The sequence below is a fragment of the Bos indicus genome, chromosome 24, assembly GCF_029378745.1.
Source record: "Bos indicus isolate NIAB-ARS_2022 breed Sahiwal x Tharparkar chromosome 24, NIAB-ARS_B.indTharparkar_mat_pri_1.0, whole genome shotgun sequence".
NCBI classification, from domain to species: Eukaryota; Metazoa; Chordata; class Mammalia; order Artiodactyla; family Bovidae; genus Bos; species Bos indicus.
In genome coordinates this window covers 25,518,033-25,531,536 of record NC_091783.1, presented here as the reverse complement: position 1 = coordinate 25,531,536, position 13,504 = coordinate 25,518,033, and the positions used below count along the sequence as shown (strand labels likewise).

General features: G+C 39.1%; 1 protein-coding gene across 3 annotated transcripts in view; it reads left to right on the top strand.

The window, feature by feature from the left end:
• RNF125 (ring finger protein 125) overlaps positions 1 to 13,504 on the top strand; it is a 47,921-nt gene that overhangs the window by 22,674 nt on the left and 11,743 nt on the right. For all 3 annotated transcript variants that reach the window (XM_019986851.2, XM_070778772.1, XM_019986850.2), the window contains exons 3-4: positions 1,473 to 1,567; positions 4,878 to 4,968. In XM_019986851.2, the coding sequence (XP_019842410.1) occupies positions 1,473 to 1,567; positions 4,878 to 4,968 (186 nt within the window). The remainder of the gene's footprint in view (positions 1 to 1,472; positions 1,568 to 4,877; positions 4,969 to 13,504) is intronic.

Sequence of the window (13,504 nt, the reverse complement as noted above, 5' to 3'; positions counted from 1 at the left end):
AGCATTCTCTCTATTATCCTGGGTCAGAATCTGCTTCCTTTTTTCACTCCCTATTTCTGATTATTCCCAAGTATTTTGATCTTTCCTTTGGGAGATTTCTTTGTATCTGTCTCTTCTTGCTGGAATATTAGGCATTCTCAACTCTGCTTCCTGTGAGTCCTGGCCAGATGTCCGTTCCATGAGTATCCCAGTCCCCAATATTGAATGGTTTCCTATCTACTTGTCTTCACATCCTTTGTTCGTTTGTTTTTCCTCTATTAGAATATAAACACCTCTAATGCAAGCACAGTGGCTTATACTCCTGCCACCACTGACAACCGATTTCAGTTTTGTGTCTGGGGTAGACACCCTATGAATTTATCAATTCACTTGTCAGGAAACAGTCCCCACATTTATATGAGGAATGTTGATCAAGGACTATAAAGAAGAAAGAGACTTAACGAAAGTCACAGGGAGAGGAGAGAGCACTGATGTGCAAAGTTGGATGTTAAATGTTGTAAAGCAGTCTGTTTTAAGACAGCTGCCTACATCGGTCCTAGCTTTTACATCTTTTTAGATGGATAAAGCAAGGATTTGTTGTTAACGTTTCCATTTGCTTTTATTTTTGTCTTTTGTGAAGCAGTTACGACTGCTTCCTTGAGATGGTAGATTTCATGTTTGAGGTTGAACTTCCGTAGCTTGGGCAAAATGAAGCAGGGTGGGTCGGCCACCTTACCACAACCCTAACAAAGCTTCCTTTAGCACAAGATCTTATCAGAGTTTCTAATGACACATTTAGTAGAATGTGTGCTATGCAGCAACAGATCCCTCATGGTTAGGATCTCTGAATGTATATCTGGAAGGACAAGGGTTCTTTATTCTGCCTTCATAAAAATGGACTGCAAGAGCTGTCCTTTATATTTGCTCTTAATGGGGCCATTAAGTATACTGTGTATTGTGAATTCATGTAATGCTACTGGATGTATTATAAAGCCATGGTATTTATATCTTTCCCTGAAGCACAGGATTTCTTTTTACTTACTCCGGATATCTGTAAAATCCATCTATTTATTCTTTTTATCTCTCTCTGTTTTTTTTCTCTCTCTTTTTACTTTTTTCCCCCTTTCCTTCCTTTTGCTCTTTTTCTTTCTTCCTTCTTCCCATCACTAATTTAGGTAATAGTAGCCAAAAAAAGTAAATTTGATGTAATATACATTTTTTCACTTTGAAAAACATATGCTTTCTAAAAGAACCAAATTCAAGAACTCAGCTCCCGGATCTTCTGACTATAAAGAAATTTTAAATTAGTGTTATTCTTGATAATGCCTTAAATTGATTGAACTATTACCTTGACTGCATCCTTTTAATCAACTGACCCCACATTATGACCTTATTTGAAATAAGAAAGCAGTGAAGTTGGGTCACAAAAGACTTCATTGACTGAAGTGAGCCTCTTTTCAACAGTGAGCTTATTTTGATCTGCTTTCATATAGGTTTGCCTCAGTGAAATGAGGGCACACACAAGAACATGCCAGAAGTACATAGATAAGTACGGGCCACTGCAAGAGCTTGGAGAGACGACAACGAGGTTTGCTTCTATACACTTTGGTTTAATGCTAAATTTGACATGCTTGTAAAGAATTTAACGGGCTGGAAAGCGTAACACTTTTATTATGAAAATATGTATATGGTTGTTTTGGCTCCTAATCATAATACCTCTTATTAGTAATCATTTGTTTTCAATGACTAATAGCAGTAATTGCAAAAGAATTTTTGCTCTGTCTGCTTTAAAAACTTTGGGGAGAACCAACTGGACACTGGAGAGATTGGGGAAGCTTCCTCAGACAAGTTTATATGGAGGAAGATCCAGAAATAGAAAGCAGAACTGTTCAGTTTCTGCTAGGCTCTGTGTTGTGACTAAGAGTCCTGAAGCAGATGATGGTTATGAGATTATTGTCTTTAGTTTTCCATCACCACTACTCAGTCTCCAAGCTCGTTCCCTCTCATTTTCCTGCTTACTCTTTAGGAGGGACAAAGTGACATCTCAGTATATATTCTAACATGAAAGAACACGCGTGGGGCAGGCATTCTGAATCCTACAACCTGTTTGCTGGGTAATCTTATATGGGGCTGGAGGAAGGATGGAGACAGCGAGTAGGTGTAATGGAGGATATTGATATTTTTTCTTAAAAAAAAAAAGAAGGAAACAAATCTAGGTCATTAAAACTCCAGGAGATAGTGGAGGATGGGGGAGCCTGGCGTGCTGCAGTTCAGAGGGTTACAAAGAGTTGGACATAACTTAGCAACTGAACAACAACTATTCTGAATGGCAGAGGAATTACAAAGTTTGACGTTTGCCTCTGCCGAAGAAATAGAGAAATGCTTTGTGTACTACTGAATGGAGATAATGGCTTTGAAACCATTAAGTCTTCCTATGAATTCAGCTATCTAGTAGAGGTATTCAGTATAATTTCTTTTCCTCTCCTGAAGATAATGTTAATTATGCTTATTTTAAGAAATTATATGTATCAGTTCAGTTCAGTCACTCAGTCATGTCCGACTCTTTGCAACCCCATGAATTGCAACACGCCAGGCCTCCCTGTCCATCACCAATTCCCAGAGTTCACTCAAACTCATGTCCATCGAGACAGTGATGCCATCCAGCCATCTCATCCTCTGTCGTCCCCTTCTGCCCCCAATCCCTCCCAGCATCAGGGTCTTTTCCACTGAGTCAACTTTTTGCATGAGGTAGCCAAAGTATTGGAGTTTCAGCTTTAGCATCAGTCCTTTCAATGTACACCCAGGACTCATCTCCTTCAGGGTGGACTGGTTGGATCTCCTTGCAGTCCAAGGGACTCTCAAGAGTCTTCTCCAACACCACAGTTCAAAAGCATCAGTTCTTCAGCGTTCAGCTTTCTTCACAGTCCAACTCTCACATCCATACATGACCACTGGAAAAACCATAGCCTTGACTAAACGGACCTCTGCTTTTTAATATGCTATCTAGGTTGGTCATAACTTTACTTCCAAGGAGTAAGCGTCTTTTAATTTCATGGCTGCAGTCACCATCTGCAGTGATTTTGGAGCCCAAAAAAATAGTCTGACACTGTTTCCACTGTTTCCCCATCTATTTCCCATGAAGCGATGGGACCGGATGCCATGATCTTCGTTTTCTGAATGTTGAGCTTTAAGCCAACTTTTTCACTCTCCTCTTTCACTTTCATCAAGAGGCTTTTTAGTTCCTCTTCACTTGAGCACAGAACAAAATGCTTAATATTTTGTAATAATCTATCAAGGAAAAGAATCTGAAAAAGAATGTATATACATGTATATACAACTGAATTATTGTGCTATATGCCTGAAACTAACATGACAGTGTAAATCAACTCTACTTCAATAAAAAACATTTTTTTTAAAGATAAAAAAGGGGAATGCCCTAGCACTCTAGTGGTTAGGACTCTACACTTTCACTGCCAAGGGCTCAGGTTTGATCCCTGGCTGGGGAGCTAAAATCCTATAAGCTGTGCGATGCAGCCAAAAATTTTTTTAAAAAGAAATACTACTCAAATATATCTTAAATTTCCTAGTCCAGAAGTCTAGATGTTTTTCTAGAGATTACTTTGCAAATGCACCTTTTATTATAGGATTATATTTATTCCATACTCCTATAAATTGTGAGAAGAGTTTGGATTCTGTTAGACTGGCCCCAGGGACCAGTAGGAAGGAAGGCTAACAAACGAGTTGAAGAACCATGTGGTTTGATTGGAAAGTTGATATGAAAATTTTAAAGCATATGAATACTAATTTATCCTGCTAGTTAGAATTAAATAACAAAGAGTTAAAATAACCAAAATGAGAAGGGTTGTTGATTAATCAGTCTTACAAGATATATTAATCTTTGCATTTAATATAGAAATCTTTGCTTTATAGAACTTATAACATGATTCAAATTTTTTAAGTTCTTATGCAAGGAAACTATCCAGAATACATGTCTTGGGGAACAAGAAGTTATATCTATAATGGAAAATGAGTGAAAAATTCCAAGCCTCCGTATAGTCCCTAAGAATTTAAGGCAGCACTATGCAGTGGAAATATAATACAGAACACATGTAATTTAAAATTCTCTAGAAGCAATATTCAAAAAGTAAAAACAAATGAAATTAATTTTTCATGTATGTTATTCAACTGGTTAAAAATATTCTCCTTTGAACATGTAATGAATATATAAATTATTGAGACGTTTTATATATAAAGCCTGCAAACTTCAGAGTGTATTTTAAACTTCTAGCATATCTCAGTTTGGACTGACTGTGTTTCAAGTGCCCGGTAGACACATACCTAATAGCTGTTCCACTGGACAACACAGATGCGTAGGACAGGTACTCCTAGGTGCACAGAAAGATGTAACAAGGTAGTGTGAGTTGTTTTTCATTCTTCACTGGATGCTAAAACTGTGAGTTGACATCTGTGGTTATATTTGCCAGTGTCGTCAGATATTCTGGTTGGAGAACAAGTAACACCCAATTCAGATGTTACCTGAATTAGAAAAAGAAGTAAAAGAGACAGAAAAAGTGACACAGATACAGTTGGGTGGTATGATCCTCTGTGTCTCGTTAATGGAGTGCTCAGAGTACACTTTTCTTCCAAAGAAAATAAAGTGCTTCAGGCACACTATAACTGTGTCTCTGTCCTGCCCCTGTGAGGTTACACATTTGCATTGCTCATGAGAAAAAATTTAGGCACCAAGATTATTATCAGGATAGGAAAATGAATATGAAATCGAAAGAATGAGCACTAGAAACTAGATCCACCTACATTCTGTTTTTTATCTCTAGCTAAGTGACTGCTGTCTAATTATCAGTAATTTCAGGAATATCTGTGTTCTGTGCAATTTCCAGGTGTGTATGTCCTTTTTGTCAGAAGGAATTGGATGAAGACGGTTTGCTGGATCATTGCATTAATCATCACAGATCAGAAAGGAGACCTGTGGTGAGAAATTATGTTACTATATATTTCTGCAGTATCTAAATTTGATACACATTAGAAAATCCATTTATGGGCTTCTATTTATGGATATATCATAAAGGATAATTTGTGTCAAGGTTACAGTGATTCTATGACTATGAACACCATGTGAAAGTGTCTAGTTGAAACTGACAAGAATTACCAGTGTGCAATTACTCTTTCATTTACGAAATTAGACAACATTGTCTCTTACAGATAATCATGGGCATAATCAACTAAGCAGATCTAAAATGCATAGTTAAGATTTAATGTTACTATGCTAACTGTGCTCACATCCTAAGTGAGAAACATTTTTTAATAATGCAAATATGGTTATCAAGGCAATAATACACTAGACATGAAAAGTAGAAAGTCATTCACCTTTATTAATCAGTTCATTATTTTATTTCAGAGTCTGAATATTCATCAATAGGCTCACAGATTAAAATGCATATTGCTTATCATTTCCTTGATCTATTGTGAATGCTGCCTTTTTTCTTTTCAACCTGGCACTTTAGTTCTGCTTTGCAATGTGGCTCTTATAATTTTCATTTTTGTATAGTTGAGAGGTAAGGCAGGGTAGTGATGGATCATCATCATTTACTTGGCCATTTTACTAGTTTTTAACATTTGAATTGCTGCCAGTTTTTAGGATTTGCATTCACATTCTTGTACGTTTAAACTTCTCTTTCTATGTCATTTTTTTCTTAAGAGGAAATTCCATAGATTGATATTTTTGGGCCCAAGAGTGCAAGCTTTAATTAACACTCAAAACGTATTCTAAAAAGTTAGAGTCAGTTTATATTTGTGTCAGCAATTGATGAGTAAACTGCTTTCACCTTAACCTGGCCAAAATTGGGTTACATTTATTTTTAAATTAACAGATGTAAAATGATACCTTGAAGATTATTTCGGATTTTATTTTGGTTCTAAACAGAACTAAAATATGTATATGTGTGTGTGTGTGTGTGTGTTTCATATATGTAAAAGTTTGGGGTTTTTTTAATTTGAGTTTTAAAGGTTTTTTTTTTTTTTTTTCATAAAATCCTTTTGGAAGGTGGATGAGGTTAAATGTAAGTTTATTAGATGATTGATACATAGCACTTACAACAATACTATGAGATAGAGATGATTATTATTTCCATTTTACCAACGGTAAACTCAGACTCAGAGAGGTTAAGTCTTACAAGGTAAGTCTTACAGCTGGTAAGTAAGCAGAGCTACAGTTTGAAGCCCAGTGTCTAGCTCTGGGGCATAAACACCTGTCCTATACTAGCAAGTTCAAGAGAAAAGCCCCATAGCACAGTCAAAGGTCTTTTTTTATTCACCCTAATAGTCCAGAGGTTTGATTCTTGGAATGGCTAGCTAGGAGCTTGATATGTGTTGGGGGAACAGCGGAGATTGTCATGGGCTTTTCCTGTTTAAGTTGCCCTTGGATGAACTGAGCTAAGGAGGTGTTTTACGATTGGTCCCTGGGGTACCTTCCTAGACGAAGCTTGAAGAAAGCATTGGGGGACTTCCCTGGTGGTCCAGTGGCTAAGACTCCGAGCTCCCAATGTAGGGGGCCTGCATTCAATCCCTAGTCAGGGAACTAGGTCCCACATGCCACAACTAAGAGCTGGTACAGCCAAATAAATAAGTAAATATTTAAAAAAGAAGAAAGAAAACATTAAGATGGCATAGTAATGACTACCACATACTGCGTTTTCTTGGTTTGTCTTTTGGTTTGTTTTGGTCACGTGCACAGCTTAGGGATCTTAGTTCTCCAACCAGGGAACAAACCCGGGCCCCTGCAGTGAAAGTGCCGAGTCATAACCACTGGACTGCAGGGGAATTCCCAATATACTGAATTCTGGGTGCCTCTTGAACTCAGTGAAATTTAACTCAGATGATCATTATATCTACTACTGTGGGCAAGAATCTCTTAGAAAAAATAGCCCTCATAGTGAACAAAAGAGTCCAAAATGCAGTAATTGTATGCAAGCTCAAAAACAACAAAATGATCTGTTTGTTTCCAAGGCAAACCATTCAATATCACAGTAGTCCAAGTCTATGCCCCAACTAGTAATGCTGAAGAAGCTGAAGTTGAAAAGTTCTATGAAGACCTACAAGACTTTGTAGAACTAACACCCAAAAAAGATGTCCTTTTCATTATAAGGGACTGGAATGCAAAAGTAGGAAGTCAAGAGATACCTGGAGTAACAGGCAAATTTGGCCTTGGAGCACAAAATGAAGCAGGGAAAAGGCTAACAGGGTTTTGCTAAGAGAATGCACTGGTCATAGCAAACACACTCTCCATCAACACAAGAGAAGACTGTACACATGGACATCACCAGATGGTCAATACCAGAATCAGATTGATTGTCTTCTTTGCAGCCGAAGATGGAGAAGCTCTGTACAGTCAAAAAAAAAAAAAAAAACAAGACCAGGAGCTGACTGTGGCTCAGATCATGAACTCCTTATTGTAAAATTCAGACTGAAATTGAAGAAAGTAGGGAAAACCACTAGACCCTTCAAGTATGACCTAAATCAAATCCCTTATGATTATACAGTGCAAGTGACAGTAGATTCACAGGATTAGATCTGATAGACACAGCACCTGAAGAACTGTGGATGGAAGTTCGTGACATTGTACAGAAGGCAGTGATCAAGACCATCCCCAAGGAAAAAAAATGCAAAAAGGCAAAATGGTTGTCTCAGGAGGCCTTACAGAAAGCTGAGAAAGGAAGAGAAGTGAAAGGCAAGGGAGAAAAGGAAAGATATACCCATATGAATGCAGAGTTCCAAAGAACAGCAAGGAGAGATAAGAAAACCTTCCTCAGTGATCAATGCAAAGAAATAGAGGAAAACAATAGAATGGGAAAGACTCTTCAAGAAAATTGGACATACCAAGGGAATATTGCATTCAAAGATGAGCACGATAAAGGACAGAAAAGGTATGAACCTACCAGAAGCAGAAGATATTAAGAAGAGGTGGCAAGAATACACAGAAGAACTATACAAAAAAAGATCTTCATGACCCAGATAACCATGATGGTATGATCACTCACCTGGAGCCAGACATCCTGGAATGTGAAGTCAAGTGGGTCTTAGGAAGCATCACTATGAACAAAGCTTGTGGAGGTGATGGAATTCCAGTTAAGCTATTTCAAATCTTAAAACATGATACTATGAAAGTGCTGCACTCAGTGTGCCAGCAAATTTGGAAAACTCAGCAGTGGCCACAGGACCGGAAAAGGTCAGTTTTCATTCCAATCCCAAAAAAAGGCAATGCCAAAGAATGCTCAAACTACCACACAATTGTACTCATCTCACACACTAGCAAAGTAATGCTCAAAATTCTCCAAGGCAGTACATGAACCGTGAACTTCCAAATGTTCAAGCTGGCTTTAGAAAAGGCAGAGGAGCCAGAGGTCAAATTGCCAACATCCACTGGATCATCAAGAAAAGCAAGAGAGTTCCAGAAAAACATCTACTTCTGCTTTATTCACTACACCAAAGCCTTTGACTGTGTGGATCACAACAAACTGTGGAAAATTCTTCAAGAGGTGGGAATAGCAGACCACCTTACCTGCCTCCTGAGAAATCTGTATGCAGGTCAAGAAGCAACAGTTAGAACTGGACATGGAACTACAGACTGGTTCCAAATAGGGCAAGGAGTACGTCAAGGCTGTATATTGTCACCCTGGTTATTTAACTTATATGCAGAGTATATTATGTGAAATGCCGAGCTGGAAGAAGCACAAGCTGGAATCATGATTGCTGGGAGAAATATCAATAACCTCAGATACTCAGATGACACCACCCTTGTGGCAGAAAGCGAAGAGGAACTAAAGAAAGTGAAAGAGGTGAATGAAAAAGTTGGCTTAAAACTCAACATTCAGGAAATGAAGATCATGGCATCCGGTCCCATCACTTCATGGCAAATGGATGGGGAAACAATGGAAACAGTGGTAGTCTTTATTTTAGGGGGCTCCAAAATCACTGCAGATGTTGACTGAAGCCATGAAATTAAAAGACACTTGCTCCTTGGAAGAAAAGCTGTGACCAACCTAGACAGTATATTAAAAAGCAGAGACATTACTTTGCCAACAAAGGTCCGTCTAGTCAAGACTATGGTTTTTCCAGTAGTCATGTATGGATGTGAGAGTTGGACTATAAAGAAAGCTGAGACCAAACAATTGATGCTTTTGAACTGTGGTGTTGGAGAAGACTCTTGAGAGTCCCTTGGCCTGCAAGGAGATCCAACCAGTCCATTCTAAAGGAAATCAGTTCTGAATATTCATTGGAAGGACTGATGTTGAAGCTGAAGCTTCAATACTTTGGCTATCTGATGTGAAGAACTGTCTCATTGGTAAGACCCTGATGCTGGGAAGGATTGAAGGCAGGAGGAGAAGGGGACGACAGCAGATGAGATGGTTGGATGGCATCACCGACTCGATGGACATGAATACGCTCTGGGAGTTGGTGAAGGACAAGGAAGCCTGGCATTTTGCAGTCCTTGGGGTCACAAAGAGTCAGACATGACTGAGCAACTGAACAGAACTGACTGAGTGCCTCTTTAACTTCCCCCAGCAACCCTATGAAGGAGATATCATCAATGCAGCCTGAGCCATGACTAGTAGTGCCCAGGTGCTGGTCTGACTGGAGGAACGCTAGGCATTCTTGACCGTGGGCAGCACTATAGCATCCATTCGGGGCAGGCACCTTACTTGTCTATCCATTGGTACTGTATACTTACTCCAGCAGAAATCCCGTCCATGTGCTGCTCAGTTTGGCCATCAGATTGAAGGTGGCCCGTGGAAGCTGGGTCTTCTATTATTTAGAGGTCATAGAAGTCACTGAAGAAAACTGCCGTAAGGACAGAAATAATCAGGAATCATGGGATCAGATTGCCTGTGGAATTTAGTAGTTAAAAAGCCTAAGTGAAAGTCGCTCAATCATGTCTAACTCTTTGTGTCCCCATGGACTATACAGTCCATGAAATTCTCCAGGCCAGAATACTGGAGTGAGTAGCCGTTCCCTTCTCCAGGGGATCTTCCCAACCCAGGGACTGAACCCAGGTATCTCGCACTGCAGGGTAGTAAAAGAATCAGGTGGTGATGCTTGGGTACTGGGTGATGTTTGCAGCCATATCAAATCAAGGCTAGAGCAGATTTCCTAGAGGAAGCTGCGTACTCTCACAGTTGGGGAACCCAAGCTGGGAAGGATGCTGCCTTGGCTTAAGGCAGGAGCAGATTGTTCAGAAAAGTCATGGTTCTGTAAAACACTAGGGCTGTGTAAAAGTGGTTACTGGAACAGAAGATCTTCAGGTTTCCTCTGTTAGTGTTTCATGCTTGAGTGTACAAGGTTAAGATAAGCCCCAATCCCCAGTGGCTCAGACAGTAAAGAATCTGCTTGCAGTTGGGACATGAAGGTTCTATTGCTGGATCGGCAAAATCCCCTGGAGAATGGAATGGCAACCAACTCAGGTATTCTTGCTTGGAGGAGCATGGTGGGTTATGGTACATGGGGTCACAAAGAGTCGGACACAACTGAGTGACTTTCACTTTGCCACTAGAAGTCAGATTAAACCTGTGGTTATGAAAAGGCTGGAGGCAGATCCTGTGACAGCACTGAGGCAGCACTAATGGGGACACATATGTGAAAATACCCCAAGGAAGTCCTTGGACAAGGAGGGTTGAGTCCAAGACTGCCTCTGGATTGGCATGGAATGTAGCATTTAAGGAGGAATTACTGCTTTAAAGGACTGAATTGCTAGGTTTGCCTGCAGATAAGGTCAGTGATGTCATCTGACTTAGCAGATATAAGTAGTCTCAAGATAGTTAGAGATTTGGGCAAAGGATTCTGCCTTCCAGATAGAATTAGATAATTCAAAAATCAAGCCACAAGCAACTAATCCTTTGTTTCTGAGTTGCTCAAGCAAACTAGGGTAGTAGGTTAAGAACATCAAGAAGTTTCAACAAGTCCTTTTCATGATACAGTAATTAACTATATTCTGCTGCATTTTTTTGAAAGTATATCTATGGAATATTAGACTTAAAAGAGGCAAATGATACAGCATGCTTCAGATTGAATTATGAGACCACTTGAGAGAAATTTAGTATTTTATCATATTAAGGGAAGATATTTCAGCAAGAACCCCACGTTCTGGCTATCCTCTTTGTCCAGTGTTTTCTTTCAGTGGTTGGTTCTTATTTATCCTTCAGAACTCACCTTAAATCTCAGTTCTCTGACACCAAAATTATTTTCAGCTCTTGCTTTTTTTCTCATTTATCACAGTTGTATGTTGTGCGTTTATTTTGTGTCTGTCTCTCCCTCCAAATTAATAGCTTCATGAAGCCATAGAATTTATTAATAATTTCTTTGTTTAACATTGCGTGTCCAGCTCTTGGTGGAGAACCTAGCTATGGTAGGATATAGAGATATGAAAAACAGGATATTGTAAAAATCATAGTTCCATCCACCCAGGTTCAAAGGTAGTTTTATTTTCTGCCTTGATCCTGAGATTCATTCCTTGTGAGAAGGGACAGGACTTCGTTTGGTTTGAAATTAAAAACTACATTGACAAAAGCTGAGCCCTAATCCCCACAGCAATTTACTACTGTGGGCATTCAGAATATCTGTAGCTTGATGGAGCAGTGGGAACGTACATGCATAAATGTTTTGGAAGGAAGAAAATCTTCATTAGATTTGCTTCCAAACTCCTATTATTAGGTGTTCAATCTTGTACCTTAATTTTGGTTGAAGATTTGCCCATAATTATTTTCATTGCATGACTCTTTTCTTTTGGTGTTGGATTCAGTTATCTTTAACTTCTTCCCCAAATGGTATTTACCATTATATAAAAAGTGTTCTTCAATTGACTGAGCTGCTGTGGGGATTAATCTGAACCACAGACAGAGCTGGATATCCATTGTAACAGATGTTCCAAAGGACTGAAGTTGGTGGTAGCTTCTAATATGGTGGCTGTTATTTACCCATTGCGTTCACCATCAGATCAAGTCCATACTGAGATGAGGCCAACGTCTGTTTTTTTTTTTTAATTCAAGTATAGTTTGTGTACAATGTTATATAAGTTACAATTATAGGTATACAATATAGTGATTCACAACTTGTAAAGGTTATACCCATTTATAGTTAATATAAAATATTAGCTATATTCCCTGTGTTATACAATATATCCTTGTAGCTTATTTGATACATAATAGTTTGTATCTCTTAATCCCCTACCTCTATGTTGCTCCTCCCCACTTCCTTCTCCCCACTAGTAACCAGTAAGTTTTTCTCTATGAATCTGTTTTTTTGAGGCCAGTATCTTTTGATGTATGCTGTAAAATTGTTGGTTATTAATAGTGGTATGGTCTGGGAGCATATCTGAGTAAAGAGAGATAGTAAAGGATGACCTGACATTAGGAAATTGGCAATGGTTGTCTGACGAGGCCTTACAAGTAGCCTCCTCTCTTGTAAGGAGGCCTTACAAGAGAAAAGAAGAGAAGTGAAAGGCAAGAGAGAAAAGGAAAGATATACCCATATGAATGCAGAGTTCCGAAGAATAGCAAGGAGAGATAAGAAAGCCTTCCTCAGCAATCAATGCAAAGAAATAGAGGAAAACAATAGATTGGAAAGACTAGAGATCTCTTCAAGAAAATTAGAGATACCCAGGGAATATTTCATGCAAAGATGGGCACAGTAAAGGAAAGAAATGGTATGGACCTACCAGAAGCAGAAGATATTAAGAAGAGGTGGCAAGAATACACAGAAGAACTATACAAAGAAGATCTTCATGACCCAGATAACCATGATGGTGTAATCACTCACCTAGAGCCAGACATGCTGGAATGCGAAGTCAAGTGGGCCTTAGGAAGCATCACTACAAACAAAGCTAGTGGAGGTGATTGTATTCAGCTGAGCTATTTCAAATCCCAAAAGATCATGCTGTGGAAGTGCTGCAATCAGTATGCCAGCAAATTTGGAAAACTCAGCAGTGGCCACAGTTTTCATTCCAATCCCAAAGAAAGGCAATGTCAAAGAATGCTCAAACTACCACACAATTGTATTCACTTAATATGCTAGCAAAGTAATGCTCAAAATTCTCCAAGGCAGTACATGAACCATGACCTTCCAGATGTTCAAGCTGGATTTAGAAAAGGCAGAGGAACCAGAGATCAAATTGCCAACATCCACTGGACCATCGGAAAAGCAAAAGAGTTCCAGAAAAACATCTACTTCTGCTTTATTCACTACACCAAAGCCTTTGACTGTATGGATCACAACAAACTGTGGAAAATTCTTCAAGAGGTGGGAATAGCAGACCACCTTACCTGCCTCCTGAGAAATCTGTATGCAGGTCAAGAAGCAACAGTTAGAACTGGACATGGAACTACAGACTGGTTCCAAATAGGGCAAGGAGTACGTCAAGGCTGTATATTGTCACCCTGGTTACTTAACTTATATGCAGAGTACATTATGAGAAATCTGAGACTGGATGAAGCACAAGCTGGAATCAAGATTGCCGGAA